Source organism: Pelmatolapia mariae, linkage group LG10_11 (assembly GCF_036321145.2).
Source record: "Pelmatolapia mariae isolate MD_Pm_ZW linkage group LG10_11, Pm_UMD_F_2, whole genome shotgun sequence".
NCBI classification, from domain to species: Eukaryota; Metazoa; Chordata; class Actinopteri; order Cichliformes; family Cichlidae; genus Pelmatolapia; species Pelmatolapia mariae.
In genome coordinates, this window is record NC_086236.1 from 38,887,579 (window position 1) to 38,915,305 (window position 27,727).

Below are 27,727 nucleotides of genomic sequence, written 5' to 3' on the forward strand. Positions count from 1 at the left end.
ACGTACAGCTTGTTGCACCAGCAGCATCTGCTCTTATATAACTATCATTAGCTTACAGCTTTAAGTGTTTCAGGTATGTGCTAACTAAAAATAAAGACAAGATGATAGTTTATTAAATTTTAATGAAATCTGAATTGTTTCAGTGGAGTTGAATAAACTCAGCCGTCTGCTCCTTGCTATCTAAAATACAACAGGACACCGGAGTAAATTCTCGAGCATCTCACACTTCTGATAATCAGTTGTCTACTTGACGTTTATTCAGCTGTGTAAAAACTATAACTTTAATCTCAGCCAAACCGATTTACTCAGGAACAAATAAAATACTGAAAAAAGCCAAACAATAACATTTTAAGTTATCTAAGTGACTTATATATCATGTTTAACCCGAGTAGCGAAAGACTGCGGGGGGTTTGAAAACAATTTGCCGGGAGTCCGGTGTTCTCAGCGGCTCTAGTGACCCTTGACCTCCCGGCTCGCTATTGAGCTGGTGGGTAACAGACGTCTCCGAAAACGTCGGAGCACTTTTGAAAATATGTGGTGTCTTGATAAACTGAGCAGATATCTGAGGTTTACACAGTTACATTCTCGCCTGAAAAATATGTTAAACGTTTATTTTGTGACCCAGAAAGAATAATGAGAGTAATATTAAAACTAAGTAGCTGCCGCCATTGTTGGAAACTGAGCAGGGCCGCGCTATGAATTCTGGGATAGGTTGGGCCACGAAGTATACACCCGACCCATCCTTCAAATCTGGGGAAATGAAGGACGCATTTTTCGGCTGCGTTTGGGGGAGTCTTTGAATTTGGACAATCTTCGCCGCGTGGCTGTAACGTAACTGGCCTACAAATGCGGCCTCCAAAGGATGCGGCCGCTAAATTTGGACACAGCTACGATACCGGACACAGCTTCTTCTTCTTCGGGGTTTAACGGCAGCTGGCATCCTTGTACATGCAGTGCTGCCATCTTCTGCTTCAGTCTGTTATTACACTCTTAAATCCTGCTACTTATTCCTGCGTCTACTACTTATTTCCCGTCGACTATTAAATTAGTCGTCGACGATTTTAATAGTCGACGTAATCGTGACTAGTCGACTAATCGTGGCAGCCCTAGAGTTAGGCTAATCTAACAGAGCTCAGTTTGTCAGCCAGTGATTTTTGTGTTGTTCATGTGTAAGAACCCAAGAAGTATTGAGGTCAGCCAAAAATATGATCAGACATTGCATATGTGCCCAATCAGCAACTATTAGGAGGAATATAAGACAAGACAAACCCACTGCTGATGCTGGCTTCCAGCATAAAACAGGCTCCCTGTAGCTCAGGTGGTAGAGCAGGTCTTCTAGGTTCAATCCTAGTCTGCTCCAGTCTGCATGCCAAATATCCTTGGGCAAGATACTAACCCCAGGTTGCTCTCCGATGCATCCATCGGAGTGTGAATGTGTATATGAATGTTAGTTAGTTAGAAAGCACTACAAACTTAGAAAACTTCTTGTGTGAATGGGTGTGATTGGGTGAATGAACGAGTTGTGTAAAGCGCTTTGAGTGCTCAGATAGAGTAGAAAAGTGCTCCATAAGAACCAGTCCATTTACCATTTAAATCCACATCCTGACTAACAGGGTCGGGGAGTAACGGAGTACATGTGCCGCTGTTACGCATTTAAAATACAAAATATGAGTAACTGTATTGCGTTACAGTTACCGTTTAAAAAGGTGGTATTCAGAATACAGTTACTTTATTGAAATGAATGGATTACACGGCGGTATTTTCCTGTTTCATATGTTCGGCTATGCTCTCTCTATTTTTGGTTTCCACGCCGGTGGAAACCCAAACAAAACACACATTAAGAGGCTCTAATGTCTGTGTCTCAATCTCGCGGCCCATGTCACCTCTACTTGCGGCCCGCATAATGACGTGAAGAAATATTTTAAAAAATTATTCACTGGCAGGATGCACCGTGCCCTCCTGTGTTTTAAATGCACTTTAGAACAGCACACAGCAACACTACATATGAGCGGGCAGAGGGAGGTTTGGGGTCTTCACTCACCCCGGTTCTGTTAGCCGTCAGGGCTGGGGGGCTGGGAGGAGGTGCTGGCCGTCAGATTGGGGTCTGTGATGCGGGGCCTCCCTACTACTGCAGATAGTACACGTGGCGCTGTCACTTGGTGTTTCGCTCGCTCTGCGGTAGAGTATCACTTCCTGTTCCTGCTCAAACACAGTGGTGTTTCTGAGTAGCTTTTCTGCTTAGCAATTTAATTGAAATCTTTTGATACATCCCTTTTTCATAGTATAATCTTAACGTGCTTCATCTGAATCACCCTTTCTGTGTGCTCACTACCTAATTTATAGCCAAAGTATTCACTCACTGTCTCTTTACTGTTTCGCTAGCTTAGCTTAGCTCGTAGCTGACTCGTTAGCACCATGGCTACTTCACCTGTCCCTGTTGCACTTTCCTGCTCATTGTGTCAGATGTTTAGTTACTCCTCGGCCTCCTTTAGCAGTAATGATACCTGTAACAAATGTAGCATATTTGCAGCTCTGGAGGCCAGGATTACTGAATTGGAGACTCGGCTTCGCACCCTTCATTCACCCGTAGCTAGTCAGGCCCCTGTAGCTGGTGCAGCCGAAGATAGCGTAGGCCCCGCTAGCTGTTCCCCGGCAGACCCCAAGCAGCTGGGGAACGAGGGCGGTTGGGTGACGGTGAGGAGGAAGCATAGTCTTAAACTGAAGCCCCAGGTACACCACCAACCTGTTCATGTGTCTAACCGTTTTTCCCCACTCGGCGACACACCCGCCGGGGGTCAAACTCTGGTAATTGGTGATTCTGTTCTCAGACATGTGAAGCTAGAGACACCGGCAACCATAGTCAATTGCCTTCCAGGGGCCAGAGCAGGCGACATTGAAGGAAATTTAAAACTGCTGGCTAAGGGTAAACGTAAATACAGTAAGATCATAATTCACGTCGGCAGTAATGACACCCGGTTACGCCAATCGGAGGTCACTAAAATCAATATTGAATCGGTGTGCAACTTTGCCAAAACAATGTCGGACTCTGTAGTTTTCTCTGGTCCCCTCCCCAATCAGACCAGGAGTGACATGTTTAGCCGCATGTTCTCCTTAAATTGCTGGCTGTCTGAGTGGTGTCCCAGAAACGATGTGGGCTTCATAGATAATTGGCAAACCTTCTGGAGGAAACCTGGTCTTGTTAGGAGAGACGGCATCCATCCCACTTTGGATGGAGCAGCTCTCATTTCTAGAAATATGGACAAATTTATTAAACCCCCCAAAATCTGACTATCCAGAGTTGGGACCAGGAAGCAGAGTTGCAGTCTTACACGCCTCTCTGCAGCTTCTCTCCTCCCGCTACCCCCCCAAAAAACCATCTCCATTGAGACTGTGTCAGCTCCCAAACAGACAAAAAACAAACCAAAAACCAGCAATAAAAAACTTAAACATAAAAAATCAAAAAGAAAGAACAATACAGAATCCACATCTGAACCAAAGAGTAAAACAGTGAAATGTGGATTATTAAATATTAGGTCTCTCTCCTCCAAGTCTCTGTTAGTACATGACTTAATAATTGACCAACAAATCGATTTACTCTGCCTTACAGAAACCTGGTTGCAGCAGGATGATTATGTTAGTTTAAATGAATCAACACCCCCGAGTCATTCTAACTACCAGAAACCTCGAAGCACAGGCCGAGGGGGCGGTGTGGCAGCAATTTTTCACACCAGTCTATTAATTAACGAAAGACCAAGACAGACTTTTAATTCATTTGAAAGCCTGATGCTTAGCCTTGTCCAACCCAGCTGTAAAACTCAGAAACCAGTCTTACTTGTTATCATCTATCGTCCACCTGGGCCTTACACAGAGTTTCTCTCTGATTTCTCAGACTTTTTATCTGATTTAGTGCTCAACTCAGATAAAATAATTATTGTGGGTGATTTTAACATCCATGTAGATGCTAAAAATGACAGCCTCAAAATTGCATTTAATCTGTTATTAGACTCAATTGGCTTCTCTCAAAATGTAAAAGAACCCACCCACCACTTTAATCACACTCTAGATCTTGTTTTAACATATGGCATAGAAACTGAACATTTAACAGTGTTTCCTGAAAACCCTCTGCTGTCTGATCATTTCCTGATAACATTTACATTTACAATAATTGATTACACAGCAGTGGAGAGTAGACTTTATCAAACTAGATGTCTTTCTGATAGTGCTGTAACTAAGTTTAAGAATATAATCCACCCACTGTTATCATCTTCAATGCCCTGTACCAACATAGAGCAGGGCAGCTATCTGAACGCTACTCCAACAGAGGTCGATTATCTTGTTAATAATTTTACCTCCTCACTACGTACGACTCTGGATACTGTAGCTCCAGTGAAAACTAAGGTCTCAAATCAGAAGTACCTGACTCCGTGGTATAATTCTCAAACACGTAGCCTAAAGCAGATAACTCGTAAGCTGGAGAGGAAATGGCGTGTCACAAATTTAGAGGATCATCATTTAGCCTGGAGAAATAGTTTGCTGCTTTATAAGAAAGCCCTCCGCAAAGCCAGAACATCTTACTATTCGTCACTGATTGAAGAAAATAAGAACAACCCCAGGTTTCTCTTCAGCACTGTAGCCAGGCTGACAAAAAGTCAGAGCTCTACTGAGCCAACAATCCCTTTAACGTTAACTAGTAATGACTTCATGAACTTCTTCAGAAATAAAATTTTTATCATTAGAGAAAAAATTACCAATAATCATCCCACAGATGTAATATCGTCTACAGCTACTTTTAGTACCATTGATGTTAAGTTAGACTCTTTTTCTCCAATCGATCTTTCTGAGTTAACTTCAATAATTACTTCCTCCAAACCATCAACGTGTCTTTTAGACCCCATTCCTACAAAACTGCTCAAAGAAGTCCTGCCATTAATTAATTCTTCAATCTTAAATATGATCAATCTATCTCTAATAATTGGCTATGTACCACAGGCCTTCAAGGTGGCTGTAGTTAAACCCTTACTTAAAAAGCAATCTCTAGACCCAGCTGTCTTAGCTAATTATAGGCCAATCTCCAACCTTCCTTTCATATCAAAAATCCTTGAAAGAGTAGTTGTCAAACAGCTAACAGATCATCTGCAGAGGAATGGCTTATTTGAAGAGTTTCAGTCAGGTTTCAGAGCTCATCACAGCACAGAAACAGCTTTAGTGAAGGTTACAAATGATCTTCTTATGGCCTCTGACAGTGGACTCATCTCTGTGCTTGTCCTGCTAGACCTCAGTGCAGCGTTTGATACTGTCGACCATAATATCCTATTAGAGCGATTAGAACATGCTGTAGGTATTACAGGTACTGCACTGCAGTGGTTAGTATCATATCTATCTAATAGACTCCAATTTGTTCAAGTAAATGGAGAGTCTTCTTCACATGCTGAGGTTAATTATGGAGTTCCACAGGGTTCAGTGCTAGGACCAATTCTATTTACATTATACATGCTTCCCCTAGGTAGCATCATTAGAAGACATAGCATAAATTTTCACTGCTATGCAGATGATACGCAGCTCTATCTATCCATGAAGCCAGGTAACACACACCAATTAGTTAAACTGCAGGAATGTCTTAAAGACATAAAGACCTGGATGGCCGCTAACTTCCTGCTTCTTAATTCAGATAAAACTGAGGTTATTGTACTCGGCCCTGAAAATCTTAGAAATATGGTATCTAAGCAGATCCTTACTCTGGATGGCATTACCTTGGCCTCCAGTAATGCTGTGAGGAACCTTGGAGTCATTTTTGACCAGGACATGTCCTTCAAGGCACATATTAAACAAATATGTAAGACTGCTTTCTTCCATTTGCGCAACATCTCTAAAATTAGAAATATCCTGTCTCAGAGTGACGCTGAAAAACTAGTTCATGCCTTCATTACTTCCAGGCTGGACTACTGTAACTCATTATTATCAGGATGTCCTAAAAACTCCCTGAAAAGTCTTCAGTTAATCCAAAATGCTGCAGCAAGAGTACTGACAGGGACTAGAAAGAGAGAGCATATTTCTCCTGTTTTGGCTTCCCTTCATTGGCTTCCTGTTAAATCCAGAATTGAATTCAAAATCCTGCTCCTCACATACAAGGTCTTAAATAATCAGGCCCCATCTTATCTTAATGACCTTGTAGTACCATATCACCCTATTAGAGCACTTCGCTCTCGCTCTGCAGGCTTACTTGTTGTTCCTAGAGTATTTAAAAGTAGAATGGGAGGGAGAGCCTTCAGTTTTCAGGCCCCTCTTCTGTGGAACCAGCTTCCAGTTTGGATTCAGGAGACAGACACTATCTCTACTTTCAAGGTTAGGCTTAAAACTTTCCTTTTTGCTAAAGCATATAGTTAGGGCTGGACCAGGTGACCCTGAATCCTCCCTTAGTTATGCTGCAATAGACGTAGGCTGCCGGGGATTCCCATGATGCATTGAGTTTTTCCTTTCCAGTCACTTTCTCACTCACTATGTGTTAATAGACCTCTCTGCATCGAATCATATCTGTTATTAATCTCTGTCTCTCTTCCACAGCATGTCTTTCATCCTGTTTTCCTTCTTTCACCCCAACCGGTCGCAGCAGATGGCCGCCCCTCCCTGAGCCTGGTTCTGCCGGAGGTTTCTTCCTGTTAAAAGGGAGTTTTTCCTTCCCACTGTCGCCAAAGTGCTTGCTCATAGGGGGTCATATGATATGATTGTTGGGTTTTTCTCTGTATTTATTATTGTGCTATCTACTGTACAATATAAAGCGCCTTGAGGCGACTTTTGTTGTGATTTGGCGCTATATAAATAAAATTGAATTGAATTGAATTGAATTGAAGGAGGCGGTCCGCTTGCCTCCACCCCAGAGAGAAGGGTTACACCTCCTGGGTCTAGGTGCGGCTTGCCCCTCTGGGGGCGGGGGTACCTGGACCTGGGATATAGAGTATATTTGGGGAGTGTGATTGTCTGTGCAGTGTCTATTTGTGTCTGTCTACACGTTGGGTAAGTGCCGAGTATTTGGTTGTGTATATAGGGGTGGGAATACACGTTTGAGTCTGCGTGCGCCTGTTCGTCTGTGTCTATATGTCAGGTTGGGTCTTAGACTCCACCTCTCTGGGAACATCTCAGGCCCTCCAAAGTACGGAGGCCTATCTCCCCTCACCACACTCCCTGCCGGTGGCTGATGCCCTCAGACGTTGGTGTGCTGGTGGTTCTTGTCGACTGGGGCTGGGCACTCATGTATGTACCGGCTCACTCCTGGTGGCCGATTGGCGGGGCCTGGCGCCTGTGGCCCGGCTGGGCCCCTTCCGGGGGGTGGGGTGTCCTCAGGCCTCTGGCCTCTGGGCCTGAAGCTCGGTCCTCTCTGGTGCAGCTGGCTGCCGGCAGAGCCCGCGGGCACGCCACTGCAACCCCCTCTGGCCTCTGCTCTGTGGCTGCTGGGTGACCTCTCGTTTGGGGCTCTACTCAGCTCTTCCCAGGAGGGTGGCACGGTTCCCCCCCTTTGGTGGTCCTCCTTGGGTCCTCGTACTCTGGGGCCTCTAGATGTCTGGGGCCTGGATCTCCTCCAAGCACATTGTGCGCTGTCTATCTTGCGTGCTGCACAATAACATTTAATATTTAGTATCTACTGTTATCTACTGCTAGCTAGTTTATTGTGATGGTGCTGTATTTATTATGTTGCTGTTTTTTGTTTGTTTGTTTTCTCTTCTGTTTTTTTTCTCCATACAGGTGATCCAGGTGTTTTGTTTGTTTTCTCTTTCTTTCTTCTCCCCTTTCTCACCATCTCTTCTCCCCTCTATTTTTCTTTCTCCCCCTCTTTCTTTCATTCTTTCTCCCTGTCCTATCCCCCAGTCATGTCTGTCCCGACTGTAACAACCGAAAATAAAATAAATACATAATTATAGAGGTCAATCAAATGGACCAATATGGCAAGGCCATGATGATCCACTTGGTAAAGTAAATCCGCTTGGCATCTCTCTTGGCCTTAAGACAACAATTCTGATGGCTAAAGATCCAAACGGGACAGGGGGGGGAAAAAAAAAAAATTATTCACGAAAATTATTTAATATGAAGGCAACAGGCAGAGTGTTACAGGCATCGCCCTAAAGCATGTAGCCTCATGGGCAGTGTAGTCCGTGCTGCAGGGAGAATGGACTGTCATACCCGTTATGTGTCTGTGAGTGAGGGAGGGAGAAAAAGGAAAAGTACGAGCTGTCATCGAGCAGAAATGGGAGCTGGAAGCATGTAAATATAATAATAACCACTGCAGCCAAAAAGAGTGCCTGACGAGCCCAGCTGTAAGTAAGCTATTAAGACTCGACTGTACACTGTGTTCGTGTTTTCCTCCGGAAACAATAAGTTCAGTTGGAGCAGCCTTTCAACGCCTCTCTCTGTCTCTCGCTAGCAAAGTTGACCCAGACAACAAAGTAAAGCTAGTTTTCAGCTACGAGCCCGACACGAACCCGACGTATTAGCCAGAGGTCCCTTTACTACGGTTCGGAGCCGCGGACCTGTTTTATATACGCGCGGAATAGTTTTCTATACGAGATCGCTGCAAAAAGTGCAGCCTTACCTAATGTCCACCTACTGTTACTCATTTATATTAAGATTTAAACATCTAGTTGGTATTGGTATGGTGAGTAGCCTTCAGTAATAGTAATAAATCACACAGCAATAGTACATTCATGTAGTTGTAAAAAGCATGATAATATATTAAGTAATCCAAAGTATTCAGAATACGTTACTCTCATTGAGTAACGTAACGGAATACATTACAAAATACATTTTGGGGCATGTAATCTGTAGTGGAATACATTTTAAAAGTAACCGTCCCAACACTGCTGACTAATGAATTTAAAAACCTTCTTGTACAAAGTCCTGAATGATCAGACCGCATCATCTTGTAAGACCTCATGGTAACACTATCACAACAGATCATCAAGAGTATCTTACTTGTGGTTCCTAGAGTCTCTCAAAGTATAACATTTGATTTATGCAAATCATTGCATTTTGTTTTTATTGACATTTTAAACAGCACTGGCTTTGTATCATGGGGGGCAGAGCCTTTTTTGTGGATTCCCATGATCCACTCTTATGGGTTTCTTTTTACTGGTATTTTTATAGTGCCTATCAACTCTTAGCTGTGCATGCTTCACTACAAGCCTCATTAGTGCCTTCTATGAAGCATTCATGAAGCCATTCAGTTCTTAAGTTGTTATTTATTTAAGAACTTTCTATCTCTAATGGATGCATTGGGGTTCGGTATTTTGCCCAAGGCCTTTTTGACATAATGACAGTAAGAGCTGACCTCCGACCTCCAAGCCACATATTTCCATTGTTCCTCTTTATTTTGTATTCTGTTGCTGGGCTAACACACAGAGGCAAACACCAATCAACGGTCGTCAATGGTGCTATATAAAAAAACTGAAGTGAACTAAAGGTTAAGTCAGTGGTTCCCAAACCTTTTTTGCTAGGCCCCCTTTGTTTTACAAGAAAAATGTTCTTGTGCAGGTGAAGCCAAAGGGAAGATATGCTTCACCATATTTTCTAGTCTTTGGCTTGGAATGAAGTTGGTTTGGAAACATATTCAGTGATGCTTCATCTCCTGCTTTGCGTTTGTGTGGGAGCCCCGTCAAAAGCCTGTCCATTATGCTGGCAGTGTCCAAGCCTTCTTTTTTTTTTTTTTTTTTTTTAATTTTCATACCGTGCCCCCCCTGCAATGGCTCTGCGCCCACCCTAGGGGGCGGGCCCCACACTTTGGGAACCTCTGAGTTAAGCGATTAAATGATCATTTACATGTAGGCAATGCTGTTACATAAAGTGAGTTTTCATGTTTATTTTGGAACAGTAATAAGATCCTCTCAGCTCAGAAAACCAAATTTAAGAAATCTTTATCAAAACAGATCACCCTTTGCTGACAGTGGCAGCAGAGCACATCTGTCAAATCTGCAGGGAAACATGACTGCATCTCGTAGCTTCCTGTAACTTCACTGTGGGGAGTATTTTACAAGCCCATACTCATGTTTAGCAGAGGAAACAACGAAACGTTTCCCCCAGCCACACTAACTGTGGCTGTGATATCCTTAAATACAGAAGAGATCTCTGCTAAATGCAAGGAGAAGCAGCCCTCAGGCAACCACAGCTATGTAGTTTGGGAAATATTACATGAAGATTATACTAAATTTCTCAGACTGCAGGAGGAAGATCCTGTTACATAAGCAGGGAGCTGACTGGCTAATTCATATAAAAGTTTTTTTTAACATTATACTGATGATCATCTTGAGGATAATTATAAGCCTTCTGGAAGGAAGAGAGTGACATTATTAAGCTTGCATAACTTCAGTTAGGTTCTTTTAGTTATTTCAGTCTGACAGCTCTATTTTGGTTTGGTACAGTTAGTTTAATACACATTTATGTACATGATCATTAGAAGTCAAAGCAAGCATCAGGCTGCAGGGACTCTTGTTTTTCTTATCTATGGGGTGGAAAGGTGACATCTTATAACATCTTATAAGTCTTTACAGAAAAAATATAAGCAATGTCAACTACATGTGCATGACTCTTGGTGAATAGTCCACAAGCTGCCTCATCGCCTCGCCAACATAAATGCAGCAGCTAAGGTGGATATTGCCGTTTCATCCAATCACGTTTTATGCACATGGCTACAGACCGGTCACATGGTTGGCCACAGTTGTTGGCCCTGCAGCGGCCACCTCAGCTAGGCTTATGCACTTGAATTGTGAGAGGTAAGAAAACAGAATTCAGTTTACTGAATCTGCAGTCTACTGACATCTAGTGGTGACATTTTACACACTGTAACTTTAAGAATCTCTGGATCTTATTCACGAGTGATGAGAAGCTAGCAGAGAGGTGCTGCATCAGCACCTGTAGCGTTCAGGTAGCTGCTCTGCTCTGTGTTGGTACAGGGCATTGAAGATGATAACAGTGGGTGGATTATATTCTTAAACTTAGTTACAGCGCTTTCAGAAAGACATCTACTGTGATAAAGTCTACTCTCCACTGCTGTGTAATCAATTATTGTAAATATAAATGTTATCAGGAAATGATCAGACAGCAGAGGGTTTTCAGGAAACACTGTTAAATATTCAGTTTCTATGCCATATGTTAAAACAAGATCTAGAGTGTGATTAAAGTGGTGGGTGGGTTCTTTTACAGTTTGAGAGAAGCCAATTGAGTCTAATAACAGATTAAATGCCATGTTGAGGCTGTCATTTTTAGCATCTACATGGATGTTAAAATCACCCACAATAATTATTTTATCAGAGCTGAGCACTAAATCAGATAAAAAGTCTGAGAAATCAGACAGAAACTCTGTAAGGCCCAGGTGGACGATAGATGATAACAAGTAAGACTGGTTTCTGAGTTTCACAGCTGGGGTGGACAAGGCTAAGCATCAGGCTTTCAAATGAATTAAAAGTCTGTCTGGGTCTTTGGTTGATTAATAGGCTGGTGTGAAAAATTGCTGCCACACCGCCCCCTCGGCCTGTGCTTCGAACATGAAGTTCACTTTTGTTGCTTATGGTCATTGTAAGAGGCAGACAGTAGAATGATCCGGTACGGTAAGTTGGCTGCTAAGTTGTCAAAAGTTGTTAGGCAGTGAGTGTGCTTTGTCAGTGTCACAGTCAGAGTCACCCCTTAGTCATCATATCTGCTGTCAAAACACCAAGATGGAGATGGCTGATAACGCTCAGGTCAAGGCTTTAAAAACAGGTCTTCATTGACCAGCAGGTGACATCATGGTGGCTACTTGCATCTTCTAAAATACTCATGAGGCCATATATCATCTATTATACTGAGCTCTAGGTAGAAACAAAATGTGGCAGTGGCTGAAAAACTGGGCTCAGCCTCAGACGTTAAACGAGGAGCTCAAACACGCACAGGGAACTTGGAAGTGAGAGTGATTTAACACACAGAATCTGCTGTAACTACACAACAAACAGGCACGGTTAAACTCAGTTCAAGGCACTTTTGTCTACTTTCAGATTTCCCCTTATTTTGCCTGTACATTGAAGGTAGCCATGAGATTCTATAAAATGGCCTAAACACTCCCTGCAGAGCAAATACATGTTTTGATACGACTGTTTTGTGTGCTGAAACTCCAGTGTGAAATCCAAAAGGCTGCCTGCCCAGAACTGGGATGGGTCTACTAAGAACAGGGGTGTCCAACTCCAGGCCTCGAGGGCCGGTGTCCTGCAGGTTTTAGATGTGTCCTTGATCCAACACAGCTGATTTAAATGGCTAAATTACCTCCTCAACATGTCTTGAAGTTCTCCAGAGGCCTGGGAATGAAGTAATTGTTTGACTCAGGAGTGCTGACCCAGGGTGAGATCTAAAACCTGCAGGACACCGGCCCTCGAGGCCTGGAGTTGGACACCCCTGACTTAGACCCTTCATAACTGCTTGTTCTTCTTATCTAGGGGAATTTTGCATTCAGCTACAGCATACTTTCAAATGCTAGTATATGTTGTAAAGGCAATAAAGGAAGTCCTACCATTGTATGTCACTCTGGGTTTAGTTAAACACAACACAAGGTGAAGATCCATCTCATCTGAGGCCAAAAACTTGGAGCACACGGGGCACTTGAAGCCTGGAAGAGAGAAAGACACCAGCAGTGAGTAAAACATGGAAGGTGGAAGATGAGAAAATAACGAATGTGCAACAGCATTAAAGTGGCAAACACTGAGTCTTTTCTTCTCTCCTCACTCAGCACAAGTTGGTGATGTGTTGTTGCATCTCATTTCCACTTTGTCCCGTGCTGTGAAAGAGACTGCGAACACTCTTTTTCTGCCCAGACTGGGTAGAATGTATTGCTACAGCCAGTTCTTGACTTAACTGCAAAGAAACCTGCACTACCAGAAGATTTCACCTAATAACGCTTTACCAGACACGTGTCTGCACTAGATAACCATTTGTGTTAGAGCACACTGTGATGGTCGGTGCGCCTGATTATTAAAGAGGGGGTTGTAATCTTTCAGCAGTGACATATAGTTTCATACATTTGATTTATTTCTGTGCACAGACTGCTAGTTTTCATTATATCACTGCTCCCACCCAGGATTTAGTCCAACCTAAATTATTGCACAGACATACAGACATCACTGTTAGACTTTTACAAATATTTAAAGGCCATCCTTTACAAACACAGTAATAATACTGAATTGTGGGAGTGACCTGCAAACTGCTTGGCAGGTTTTTTTTCTTGTTATTGCTTTTCAGTTGCAGTACCAGAATGCTGCAGCATCATATTGTGGATGTATGAGTGCTGTTTATCTTTCTCTGAAAACAGAAACAAAGGTTTGATGAGACTGAAGTTTCCTGGCTGGAACACTAAAGCGGTAAGCTGAGAGGGACAAAAATGCTATTTAGAGCTCAGGAGAAAAGCACAGTTACTGTAGGTGATAACTCAGATAAATGAGTCGCAAGAGCCACAAATGTATTTCCGTAATAACCCCACATAATAATAATAATAATATTGATGGAACAAAACACTATTTGAAATAGCGAGGCCAATTATTTGTTTGTGTCATGCACCGAAGACATTTGAGTGTGAGATTAAAGGATGAACATGAGGAAAGAGTTGCTTTGCGTCACTTTGTGTGACTGGGTGAATGAGGCATGTTGTATACAGCGCTTTGAGTACTCCGGGAGAGTAGAAAAGCGCTATATAAGAATCAGTCCATTTACCATACGAGATTGTTTAATTATTAAGTAGCCCTAAATATCTATTCTCAGTTTAAACTGTGGCTTTCACATGTGACGACGGCATTTGTAATTAAAAAGGGCAGCAAGCTGAGAGAAAAGCTAAAGCTGTGCTGGACTTTTCACCCCTGCTCTGTCTTCCCCAGTGTGACTGTAACATTAAAGAGATACCAACTGAAGTTCAACTGAAGATTGGCTAAACTTCTGTGTAATATCACATGGTACCATGAGATAAGATGGTGCAGAAGCAAAGTAATGTTTCTTTATCCATGAAAGTGGTTACATGGTGATTTGTCAAAAAGCCAAAGGCCTATTAGGAAATATATATAATTCCCCTCTTGCCCTCTTCAAGCTCGGGTCCTCTACCAGAGGCCTGGGAGTTTGGGGGTCCTGCGCAGTATCTTAGCTGTTCCTAGGACTGCGCTCTTCAGGACAAAGATCTCACATGTTATTCCAGGGATCTGCTGAAGCCCCTCGCCCAGCCTGGGGGTCACTGCCCTGAGTGCTCCGATTACCACGGGGACCACTGTCACCTTCATCCTCCACATCTTCTCGGGTTCTTCTGTCAGCCCTTGGTATACAGGACTTTCCTAACTCTCTGCAGGTATTTGGTGGTTGCAGCTTTCCTAGCAGCCTGTTAGTGGTTCCCATTTGACTGTGGGATTCCCAGGTACTTGTAGCTGTCCTCAATGTCTGCAATGTTGCCTTCTGGTAGTTCGATCCCCTCAGTTCTGCCTACCTTTCCTTGCTTTGTTACCATCCAACTACACTTCTCCAGTGTGAATGACATCCGATGCCGTTGCTGTAGGTCCTAGTGGTGCGGGAATCGATGCCTCGGGTATGGGCAGCTTGCAGGTTCCCTCAGTACTGCCTTGCTCTTGGCCTCTAGTCTCCTTCTCCGTTGAGGGTACTCCTCCTTGTGGCTGTTCATCTTGTAGCCATTCATCACTGCTGCCGTAGTGTAGATCAGCTGATTAGTCTCCGTGATGGTTGCAGTAAGGATTGTCCGTGATGCTGCATTCACATCTTCTAGTAGACCTTCAGAGAGTACGTCACGTAGCCTTGGTAATTGGCTACGGAGGGTCCAGGTTTCCAGCTTCGCCATGAGCCTATCTTTCAGTACTTGGGACTTGGTACCCAATCTCGAGTGGGGGTGATAATATCACCCCCCTAACCTGATGTCCTGGCTGCCCCTTGCTGTAGCATTTGTGTTGCACCTCAATGATCTGAATGTTGGAACACGGTGTTTTGCGGTCGGTCTCTGGGCACAGAAGATTCCAGAGTTGATGGGATTATTTTTATGTGGTGTATACAAATGCCAGGTGACTTCTGCTGCAATCAAACTTCCCCTCTGGGACAAATAAATGTCATTTATGTGCAATATGTGAACTGTATAGCAGTGACAGCAGAGTTTACACACAGACAGCCATGGATTCAATCACTAAATGTATTAATAAATGATTAATCAGAGACAGTTGGAGGCAGATAATTACATAAATTATGCTGCATACTGTACATCACACTCCCCACATCCAGTAATTATCCCTTTGTTCCGACGTCCATCACAATCTTGCTGTCACGATCTCAGCGGAGACAGCAAATTCTGCAGTTTCCTGTCACATTGCAGATTTCCTCCTCCACTATCCATCAGCAGCTCTGCAGCAGGGGGCAGAGTGTGACATATCACAGCCAGGTGACAAAGTATAAGTGTGTGTGTGTTTGGAGCTTCCTACAATGTTAAAATCTGTCCAAAGGATAAATGGATTAAGGCAGGCAAAAACACTGTTTGCCTGACCTCACAACACATGCACAGTGTCATCTTTTAAGACCTGCTGGCCATATGCTGACAATTAGGCATGTACAGTCGAGGTGTGTCTATCTGAAATAGAGAAATGCGGATGGATCCAGCTCTGCACGGCTCCACCGCTCATTCTGAAAAATGCTCAAAGCCAGAGCTGAGCCCTCCCTGTGAGGCTGCGATGACTCATCCACTATTCTATATGGGCTGCTCTCTTCACTACATTAAATTGCTGCACATGTCCTCGTGCGTGTCTTTCTGAGGTCATACCTGCTGTTGGTCGCATTAAAACTCTCAAACAATATGCCTCCTAGTATGAGTCGCACACAGAAATAATGACATGAGTGTTATTTATAACCCCGTCCGATGTGCATCTTTTACTTTCCTGTAAAGTGCTGCAATCACCACAGTCACATGATGTGAAACATCTGTTTCCTCCAGATAGGAAGTTAGAAATTTCTGAATTCCCCAAAACAAACCAGAAGAGAAGTAGAATTTACATATGTATGAAAAATCATCATCATCATCATTCTGATAAAAGCAGGGGTGTAAAACAGCTCTGACACAAAGAGGGGAACACTTTGTTTCTGCGTGCTGCTCCTGCTTAAAGCCACAGCACAACACTGCTGTAATAAGGATGCCTGTAAATGTTAGATTGTATGCTTTTTTCTTTCACTATCATATGATATGTTTGGGGAAACTGTTTGACTGCTTTCTCTGATGAAACCCTCAAACTTCAGCTACTTTTCCTCTTTAGTTCAAATAAGACTGGATGACTTTGATCTTGACTCTCTGTGATGTCAGAGAGAGGATGGCCTTAATCAGCTTTGTGTATCTCCTGTTATAATGTCCTGATCTGTTACTAGTGTTTATTTAAAAGGCTGCATTTCTCACTGTGAGGAAGCTGCTTTATATTTAAGGCTTGACAGAAAAAATGCTCAAATAACTTTAAATAAATCCACCCAAGAGTCTTTATTTTCTGAATCTGTATTTATTAGCAAAACAATCAATAACAGTGCATTTACCTTATTGACTTAATTGATTTGCTCTTGTGTTATCACAGCTCAGTGTTTCTCCTGTAGCTGCTCTCCCTCATGTATGTGAGACCAAATGTTAAGTTACTCTGGGTGGAACTTTAGCACACAGACTGCAGTTAAGGTGTTGTCAGAGCTTTGCAGTTGTGTCATTTCACTTGACCACAAACATATAAAGGAAAGCTGTTATTTTCTGCTGATCCTTATCTATTAGCTTCCTTCCCACTAACAACTGCTGTGTGACATTATGGTGAATGCCCACCAGCTGTGACCCCTGAAGCACTTCCCACCTAATTTTCTTTTTTTTTGCTGTTGTTTTGTTTGTTGGCACAGGCCAATCAAAAAACTGTAAGTTTTAAGGGGAGAGAAGCTCAAACTGCCTTTTTGAGGCAGGGAATGAATTCTGCGGTTTTATTACTGTACATGGAAATGAACTTAGTATGTCTCCTTTTATTATTTCATTATATGGACAATGCTCCTGTGGACACATTTACAAAGAGGACATGTAAAGGCATATAACACTACCTATGATACAACTTTCAAACTTTTATGTGCATGTATATTTGTCCAACTAACCATCTAGCACTGCACGGCTCTCTTAAGCTCTCCTGTCAAAGTCTTTCAATCAGGTTGAGGTCTGGCCTTCGACTGAGCCACTGTAACACCTTGATAGCTTGTTTGTGGATCACTGTCCTGCTGCCTAACCCAGTTTGGTCAAGCTTTAGCTTTTGGACAGATGGCCTCACATTTGAGTCTAGAAAACTTGGCATACAGTTGACGGTCAACTCACTGACTGCAAGTTGCCCAGGTCATAAATCCTTACCCCTGCACCACCATGGTCTACACCTGGTATGAGGACTTTGTGTTGTTTGTTGTCTCTAATTGTGACGCTCTGCCTTATAACCAAATATCTCAACACCCATAAAACTCACTGGTATAAAAAGATTAAAATGTGAAAATGGGGTAATGACATTTATAGCATACTTTCTTAGATCACCACATGTAAATATGAGCACTGGAAGTATCCTTGGGCAAGATGCTCTCTCATCCTCTCAATCTTTTTCTCCAATGCATCTATCAGAGTATGAATGTGTATGAAGGTTAGCTAGAAAGGGCTTAAACAGAAAAATGAGGTAAGCTTTATAAACAGCTTTGGGTGCTCAGGTAGAGTAGAACCATATCTATTTATTTTTTTACCCAGCACCTGAGCTGACAACTGTATACAAAAATCTGTAATGGTCAACAGGTTAGCCAATAATAAACTGCTCATATTTCATACTTAACAAATCTACGACATGTCCAGAAGTCTGCACGGTTTGAAATCTCCCCTCATTTCTCAACACTGTAGTCTACAATCACATCGTAGTTTAATGAGTTTTGCTTGGAGTACTAAGCCTAAGAATGCATAATTCTCTTGATTTTTATTGAAGTAGTTATGAGTCTCATGGTATAAAAGAAAAGGTTAAATGGCAACAAAAATCTCAGGCTCCTGTGCTTCATAATAAAGACATAAATGGTATCTAGTGACCACGTTTTATTTGCAGAAACACAAAAAGAATCAGCTTTCCTGACCCACATAACGGTAAATAAATGTAAAATAAAGGGCGACCTTATTCTCCTCGCTCTCTTCACTTCACCATTCTCTGTGCTCACACCTACAAGAATAAAGCAAACAGGACTGATATTAATTAGCCTGTTAACCTGCTTAAAGCCTGATATTTTCAGGACACACCACTGTAAATAATGTATTTATATTTGTAAATGTCCACATTTAGTGTTTAGTGAATTAAAATTAGCTGGTTGAAAAGGGCTAAAAGTAGTATGTTAAAATGCATCAGATAAAACTGGGTTTGTGCCTTACTCACGTCGTCCTTGCTGGTTTTAGTTGCCACTACATGAGCTCACCTCATGTCATATCATTTGGAGAAGGACCTGCTCTAGCTGTTTCTCAAATTTTGGACCGTGTGTTTCTTGGTGTTAGGTTGTGCGAATTTGATGAATACAGTGTTACAGATGACACTAGCTCATTGTTTTTAACAACTGTTAGTTTTGCTGTGCTCACCGTTCTTTTGATAGAAATTTGTTAACAGCCAACTTCCCTCAGTTGCTTTATTTCGTATGATTTTGCTTTCTGAGAGAAAGACATGAGTCACAGTGCACATCAGCAGTTGTCGGCTAGAATAAATTCATAACACCTATAAGCCAGTCCAGCTCCGGATGGACTAAACCAATCTGGGTAAAATGAGTGTCTCCACTACTTCTTGGAATTAAAGTTCATTTACACGACTGATTTATTGCGGAAATTTCATTATGACACTAATTACTTTGAAATGAAAATTGAAAACAAAACCAAATTTTTCATTCTAGGCTCCCACCATTGGGGCCCTGGGTAATCAGCTCCACTTTTGTCGCCACTTTAATGTTATGAAGGTTAATGTTATGAAGGCTTGTGGTGAGTGAGGGAGCAGATTGGACTGAAGTCCAAAGACTACCATGACACAAAGTTCTCCTGAAAAGCTGCAAGCCAGCAGCTTCTTGGCTACAGACTCAAAACTTCACGCACTGTTACCCAGAATGCTTCACACTTTTGACTATATAAGCACCATATCTTTGTTCCCATCTAATCTGCTGTTTGGAGAGCATCCCTGAGCCCTGTGTTCATTACCCACTCAGCTCTCCTGCAGTCCCTGTGTCAGCACATCTTGCACACCATGCTATTAAAAGGGATTTATGAATCGGCATTTTATTGATCACTTCACTGATCGTCCAGCCGGTGTGGCTGCACTTCAGTAGCCCAGCTCATTGTACACAAACGCCTTCCATGAATCCATCAGCATATGCATGAACACCACTGCTCACAATCCTTTTAATATTAACGTCAGGTTTTTCCAGAGCTAGGCAGATTCTTAAGCTGAGAACTGGCAGGGATAAGAAACTGGTAATCAATCATGACCAAGTAAATCCCCTTTGTCTTTTTTCACTGCTCTTCTTTGCCACCTGAACTGACAGTTTGGGGAATGAGGCTAGCATACAGATTCATAAATACATAGAACCTAAGGCTCGTGACACAAGGCCAGAGAAGAGGTCTGCACTCCCAATTGCAACTCGATAGTTTGATTTGAACCCACTGAGGTGTTGTACACAGGCAAGATTACAAAAATGGTTTGTTTCAACACTTATGGGCCCGGCTGTACAACACAGAGACCGCGCTCCATAACATCACTCTGTGATCACAAGCAGCCTGAATTCCATAGAGATTACAAACTTTAAATTAGCCATGATTTTTGCTTTTCATGGACACAGTTGCAAAACTGTTTGACTGCACCATGAATTTTGGTGATTTAACTTGCACAGAAAGTGCATTTCAGGGAACGAGCAGCAATTACAAAAACAAAAAGGAAGGAAACAACAATATTAGCCTTGTGAGATCCTTAATGCTGTTAACATTAATAAGGATCTAGTTGCACTGACATATGATAATCACCTGCTGTTTTGCCCATCTCCTCATTGCAGTAACCATCCTCAGTAATGGAAGCATACTTGACTGAAATAATACTTCTGCATGAATCAATAATGAAATAACTGAATGAGGAACTTACGCCGGCTTTAAGTAACAAAGTAGCTACAGACAGTCAGCATAAGACAGGCTTTGATTCTCTCTTGGCAACAAATTCTTAGATCGTTTGAAACCTTGGGGTTTATGTCTGTGTAGGTTCTCAGTCATCCAGGTCATGACAGTATAAGTGCTTGGAAAGAAAGCGACTGGACTTCTTTAAATTTCTTGAAGACACTTCATCTTTCATCCGAGCAACTTTTTCCGTTCTAAAACCAAATGGTGGAGAGTCCCTGGTATATAAGGGAACTGTCCTTAACAGGGTCATTAACCCATGTTGATCATGTACCACATGCACCAGGGTCATCAATCACCTGAGAGGTGAAATGTCTTGAAGAAAATACAGTTGCTCCTTAGACTTCGGGGTTTAGGTATTTAAAACATGCAGAACACTAAAAATAAATTGATGTGATCGGGGATTCTAAATGTTTCAAAGTAAGTAAGTGGATCTAGATAAAATGCAAGGGAGCCCCATCCTGAGACAGAAAGAATTGTTGACCCATTGATGTATATATAGTTCATGTTACTGGCACTTTCACTCCAAGGCAGAGGGTAAAAAAGGAAGTGACTGGAATAAAAAGAATATAGAGAAGAGTGGGCAGATGAGAGCAGCAACAACAGGGGTATAAATAAACATGCTTGCTGAGGAAAGAGCTGGATGTAGTGGAGACGATGCGAGGCAGTCCTCCTGTCTAGCGCAGCACTGCCTTCTTGTTACGTCAGCCTGAGTCTTTCTGTCCTCCCCTCAGTAAATATTAGCATCACACGCAAACACAGAGCACCAGGAGGACTTGGCGTCGGGTCACCGTGTAAAATCGTGGTCAGGTTCTTTTTGCTCAACTATTGTTGACTTGTTTTGGCTAGCTTTGACGATAGCAAGCAAACTAGAGTTAGCCAGCTAGCTGTTGCTTTGGGTTAGGATTACGCTAGATGAATCTGGCACCGGTTAGTTTACAGAGTTAGCAGATTGAAAAAGGCCAACTACGTTACCAGATCAGCCCTGGAAGTTTGGATGAATTAGCCGAGCTTTAACACCGTATGTTGTTATGAGAGATAGCTTCTGTGTTGGCTTATACGCTGCATTTAGCTAACATCAGCCAGAAGAAAGACGGGTCAGAAAACTGAAACTGTTGTCACAATGAAACAACTAAATAAAGTTCTCTAAAACAGCTCATACAGCCTGTTAGGAGATTTTGTGTCATAAAGAACCATTACATTTATGTGAAACAGCAAAAAAGAAGCTCTTTAGAGGTCAGCATCTTAATAAAAGTAAGTGACTGCTTCATAGATGGAGTACTGAATGGCTGTACTTATTTCCCATCTTGTGAATACGTGCAGTATTTGCGAGCACCTGAGACTGTCTTATCTGTCACAAACACACCACCACTACCATAAACCTCTGTGGGCTTTAAGGGGCTTTCCGCTGTTTCCACTTACAAGTCAAAGTGTGAGGAAAGGTTTCAGCAGGTGCTGTGTGCCGTTAATCATCTGTCTCTGAGATCAGCAGACAGATAAAAGAACAAAACAAAACAGTGGCAAACACTGTCTCTTTATGCTTCACATGTGGAAGGAGTATGAGGGGATAACCGTGTGTACTAGAAGAACAAGACAGTTAAAAGGCACTTTCATTTTCTCTGTGATTTCCCTTTACACACTATCAGATGCAGTATAGACTGTAGAAATGAGAAATCATGAGAAGTAAGATATAAGATCATCTTCACTGTCACTGTTGCAGGAGCAACGAAAAACTGTTCAGCCGCTTAAATCCAAAATGTAGACCAATAACAATATAACATAGTGCAAAGTGGAGTCAGTGGAGTGTACACTACCTGCTCTACTACAGTTACAATGTTCCCAGGTCCACCACGGACATGTTTCTGAGAAATCACTGGCACTCCAAAGAGAACTCGAAGGACAATGAACGTCTGATTTGCATTTATCGAGTAGCCAGAAACGTCTAAGTTAATATTCAATAGTTAGAGGACTATGCATCAGCTTTGAGATTACAGGTTGTTCATCTATTCAAGGTGAAAGGACAACACTGTGAACCAGTAAACCCATACCAATGATCTTCAGTGAAACACTCGTACCAGTATTATAAATATATTCCTCTAATCTATCCACACTGCACAGCTGTGCACAGATGTGGCAGTTTCACATACAAGATGTTGCATATTTCTCCTGTTTGTACAATAAAATCTATTTTCCATGTGTTGGACTTTAAAGTTAAATGTGTGGTTCTTTTATTGTGTCTTTAATAAAGGCTGGCAGACACTGTTTGTTGCTAGAGAATACTCTAAGCCAGTGGTTCCCAAACTTTTTTTGCTGGGCCCCCCTTTGTTTTACAAAAAATGTTCGCGCCCCCCCCCCCCCCCCCTCCCGCGCGCACGCACATCCTCCAACCACACACACCCATATTTTGCTCCATTGGGGTTTATTTCACACCTCCAACATTTAGTAAACAATTAAGCAAATACAAGTAATCTGCAATAAATTACAGGTAGTAATAAAATAAACTACCAACTCTTTTATGCTACGTCCACACCTACACGGGTATTTTTGAAAACGCAGCTGTTTCGTCCACACGTGAACGATGTTTAGAATCACCAAAAACTGAGATTTTTTAAACCTCCTTTTTTGCGTTTACGTGTGGACGAGGAATACAGAGTTCGTTGCAACGTCAAAGGTATGTGCTTTTTTTCACATCACGCTGTGCGCCACGTTATTGTTTACATGAGATGAATTGCAGAATGGCAGATAGAGACAAAATACTGTTAATCTGACTATCTGCAGTTTTACACGCTTACATACACACACAGTTACTGTCCCTCCATTTAGAAAGGCAGAGGCATCACGGTGTGATTATTTTACGTGTAGTTGTTTTTTTCCTGTGTAATAATATTCAACATTGCTATCAATACATTTCTCAAAAAATGCCTCTCTGTGCAAAATGGGCTTAAAAACATAAACAGCTGTGGGATACTGTTTGTCCGTGATTTGAACCGGGGGAACAAATGGTGGCAGGATCAGCCTGATGTTATTTGTATCCCACTGTAACTTTACTGTATAAAGAGCTAACATCTCCAAAATGTCAGGAGTAGTTAGTTATTACAACAAGTGTTTGTAAACTAAAAATCAAGAATGTGGGATACTGTTTGTCCATGATTTGAAGAACCCAGCGCTGCTCCCGACGAAGGGAAAACCAATTCTGCAGGGGAGACCTACCTTGTCACTTGTGCAGGTGAAGCCAAAGGGCAGATATACTTCATCATTATTTCTAGTCTTTGGCTTAGAATGAAGTTGGTTTGGAAACATATTCAGCTATGCTTCATCTCCTGCTTTGCGTTTCTGTGGGCGCCCCGTGCTAGCAGTGTCCAAGCGTTTTGTCACCCCCCCCTTTCATACCGCGTCCCCCCTGCAATGGCTCTGCGCCCCCCCTAGGGGGCGGGCCCCACACTTTGGGAAGGTCTGCTCTAAGCTCTGCGAACCATGGATGGTTGTGCTGACAGAATAGGCTGTTATTGACAACGAAACAAGTTTTATTCCATCTTGAACCATAGCCTTGATTAATGTGTTTATTTATTATTAATTATTAACGTGGCTGCTGTAAAATAGATCTATTGGCTGATCACAGATGTACTGCTGACATGCAGTGATATGAAAAAGTTTCTTTGCTTTACTGAAGGAAAAAGTTGAATTTACTTGGGTCATAGACTATGGATCGTGAAAATAAAACAAACAAACAAAGACATTACTATTCTTGTCAATCTGTGATAATATTGCAGGTTGATAACACAGCAGAAAGTAAATGAATCTGTTTGTCAAAGACTCCACTGTGAAATAAGAGGGCATAGGGTTACAGTAATTATAACAGTTTCCTTTCAGTTTCTCTTTATGTGCAGTTTGCCTCTCTGAGTAAATTAAAACAAAAAGTCTGTGTGCATGATGCGACTCAAATGTGGCTATTCTGGGGTTTTTGGCCTTTAAGTGCTTGTCTTCATGCAGCAGGAGGTACGTTGAGGCACAATGGGGCAGAGATTGCAGGATCGGCACCTGTCCAGCTGACACCTGCCTATTTATCGAATAAGATGGCGAGGAGGTGCAGAGTCTCTGCAGGAAGAAGAGGCTCAGACATTTACAGAATATACTGATGTGGGGTTTGGTCACGCTACCATGCTACTGTGGAAAAAAATATCTTGCTACTGCAAATGTTAGAAGATTTCAAGAAAAGTTAACCTGCCTAAGCTGAAAGACAGAATGAGGCATGTTTTATGAAAGTCCACTGCCCATTACAGTGTGACTAAAATCATTGGAAAGTGTTCTGAATGGTGGAGAGCATTTACACCCAAACTGCAAAAATGTTACAAGTTTGTTCAGGAGAAACAGAGTAATACAGCTCTTTATCCCACTGTGGTTGCTCTTTCTAGGTACAAAGTTCTTCATGTAGGCCAGCTTTAAACACTGAGCGGTTAGCAGCTGCTAATCCCAGTGACTAAAGTCTCAGCCAGCCAGCATTTCTAACTAGAGAATTTAGGAAAGGCAATACATTGTTCCAAAGTACCCCAGATCTGCAGCCAGAACTATGTTGTATATGGAGATATTTAAATATTTTCAGTCAGGTACTGAGTTTTGCTGTTCAACACAACCAAATGCCAGGATGCAAATAGTCACTGAAACGTATAAAAAAAGCAGAACCCCACACAGAATTCAAGGTCTGTGAGAAATCAGCTGCACTCAGAACAAAGGTTACAAAGTCTAATGTTAGTTTGTCCAGTAGTTCTTCACAGCTTGAAGCCCAGCCAGACGAAACCTTATGTGATATCTCACAAGAATCCAGCTGCTTTCTAAGTCTATGGTACTAAGCTAACGATATAAATTTCTGGTACTATGAAACCCTTTTTGTGAACAACACGACTGACAATCAATCAAATCATGTCAATAATAATAATATGTAATTTTATATATAATTGTAGCACAAACTTTCTCTGACTCTTCATTTTGAAGCCTTAACATTAGTGTTTTGGCTTCTGCTTGATTTTTGGATCCAGAAGTTGCCATATTTACACCAGAAGAGGGTAAAGTGCCAAGTTACAACCAAATTTCCCCTTGTGGGACAATTAAAGGATTATTCTATACTATTCTATTCTATTCTAAGTTATCAGCTAACAGTCACAAGAACAGTGCAAATCCTTCTAAAACTGAGACAGTTATGACTCTTATCATTGTGGAGATTACAAATTATACAAAATCACTGTTGGAGTCAACCACTTCAACATGAGATGATACCTTAAACTTCCAGATGTATATTTCATCACGGTTTCAGATCAAGAGTCTCCTGGATAATCTAAGAGTGTGGAGGAACTCCTCGTCTTGTGGACATTTTACTGTGTAAAGGTCAGCAGGAAACCCAATCCAAGCTTCACAACACCTGTGGCTGACGTCACATCCATGCAGTTAATCACCAAAACACATCTGCTGCTGTATTCAGGTGAAGGCACAGATTAAGAAAGCAGGTTAAGTAGCTGATAGCTTATCTCTTCAAGGTAGATTTCTGCTAACCTGAACTGACTTGACCACAGAACTGAGCCCCTGTGATGTGTAATCATCTGAACCCTCATGCTGACCTGTTAAACATTTGTCCAGTAAGACACAATATTATCAATCTTGGGAGCAGAGAGTGTGTAGGATTTAGATCACCGTGTCCTTGTGCATGAATAATGACAGCAAGGATGGAAAAAGATACTGTCAGGGACTGGTCTCTGTCTGCAGGGGTTTCTCTGTCAGCTCCAATCTGGCTTTAGGTCTTTGCAGAAAACAGATGAGCAACAAATGGCCTGACTCTCTATGTCATGGTGCGGTCATGAACACTGAGGCAAGTGAGGTCTGCAGTTTGGATGATGTTCTGGGGTCTTTTGTGAACTCTCGGATGAGTCATCACTGCGCTCTTGGGGTAATTTTGGTGGGCAAGTAACCCCCTGGGAGGGTTCACCACTGTTCCATGTTTTTGGCATTTGTAGATAACGGCTCCCACTGTGGTTCATGAATCCTACTACTACTTCATTAGATCTGTGTAGTTTTTACATGAATCTAACCTGGTGGGAAACAATGTCTAAATCTAAGCAGGTAGTGAAAGCCACAGTTCAAAGCACACAGGACCTGATGGGAGGCACTTCAGGGTCTCCTGGCCGAAGGTCTTGTTGTCCTCTTTAGGACAACAGAACCTTCATCCCTCTGCAGCTAATGATGTCCCAGCAAGTGCATCAGGCCACTGACACCAAAGGAGACTTTGTGTACAACAGCAAGACACTAACACTAATCATTGCTAGTTCCCAGAATAAGAATGTGATGTCCTATTAGAGGGATTTCTTCAGGTAACCTATTCACAGACAGAGTCAGCAGCATTGTGAGTGGACATCAGCTGGATCGTAAGCACATCTGAAAATATTAAGTAAACTTGAAATAAAATGACTTCATTAGGAATCACCAAACATCAAAGAATCTTAGATTGATTGAAAGCACCTGAGTCCTCCTCACAGTCGTCACGGCAACCTCTGACTGCTGTCATGTTTAGCTTCTCCGAATTTTAACTACAAACAAATCAATAAAACACTTTGTATCACATTTTATAACCACTGATCTTACCGGTCAGAATTTGACTAAAGTGACTCTCAGTGTTGCACAGGAACGCAGAGATACTGTACTGTTTAACCAAAGGTCAAACAGGGACAAATACCAGTCGGGCCTGGTGGAATAATGCACCCGTTTCATTTTAGCACTTGTTGTGGATTCACTGCTACAAAGTCATCCCTGCTCTACTTAATATCTAGAAAGACTTCCAAAGTTTCTTCTTTAAAATGTTATAAAAATCAGCCTGTGTTGATATGCAGAGATCTGACTAATGTGTCTTGCGGTTGTCACACCGAATTTAAAAGACAAAGTGAATCATTTATCGTAACAATGCCGCAGAGGTGAGACTGGCTCTTATAGGTTTTTGCAGACATACAAATGCACTGTGTATGCACTGTGGACAGTAGCTGGAATTTCTATTATTGTAAAGAGACACATAGAGAAGCAAAGAATTTACAACCCCATGCAATATTTAAGACCTTTGACCCCACTATAATTGCTTTTCACTGGCATACAGGAAGAAGCAGGAGAATAGCTGAGTTGGAGATGGGATATCTTTGATTGCCCACATAAAAGTCTCTCAAAGGTCCTAAAATCCAATTTCTCCACCTGGTCACAGTCCAGTCAGTATCTGCATGAAACTAGAGTTTGGTACAATTCAGAACTGTGCCTCTCTGCTGCCAAGCATTTTATCAAACTGATTGAGAGTTATAGCCACACTATGATCAATAGGTGGCCATTTCCTTCATGAGTTTACAGCTTGCACATAGTGGGAGAAATTCTACAGATGCCTCAAACAATATAGGTACGCACTACAACTATGTCAGTATGTCTCTGGACACACTGAGTGCAACCACTTTCAGCAATAAGGTGTCTTTCTCTAATTTGATATAATGTCGAGTTCTGGACCTTTCTGTGGCAGCCTTA

At 42.1% G+C, this 27,727-nt stretch overlaps 1 protein-coding gene across 1 annotated transcript in view; it reads right to left on the reverse strand.

The window, feature by feature from the left end:
• znrf2b (zinc and ring finger 2b) overlaps positions 1 to 27,727 on the reverse strand; it is a 61,991-nt gene that overhangs the window by 12,211 nt on the left and 22,053 nt on the right. The window contains exon 2 of the mRNA XM_063485428.1: positions 12,521 to 12,616. Within this exon, the coding sequence (XP_063341498.1) occupies positions 12,521 to 12,616 (96 nt within the window). The remainder of the gene's footprint in view (positions 1 to 12,520; positions 12,617 to 27,727) is intronic.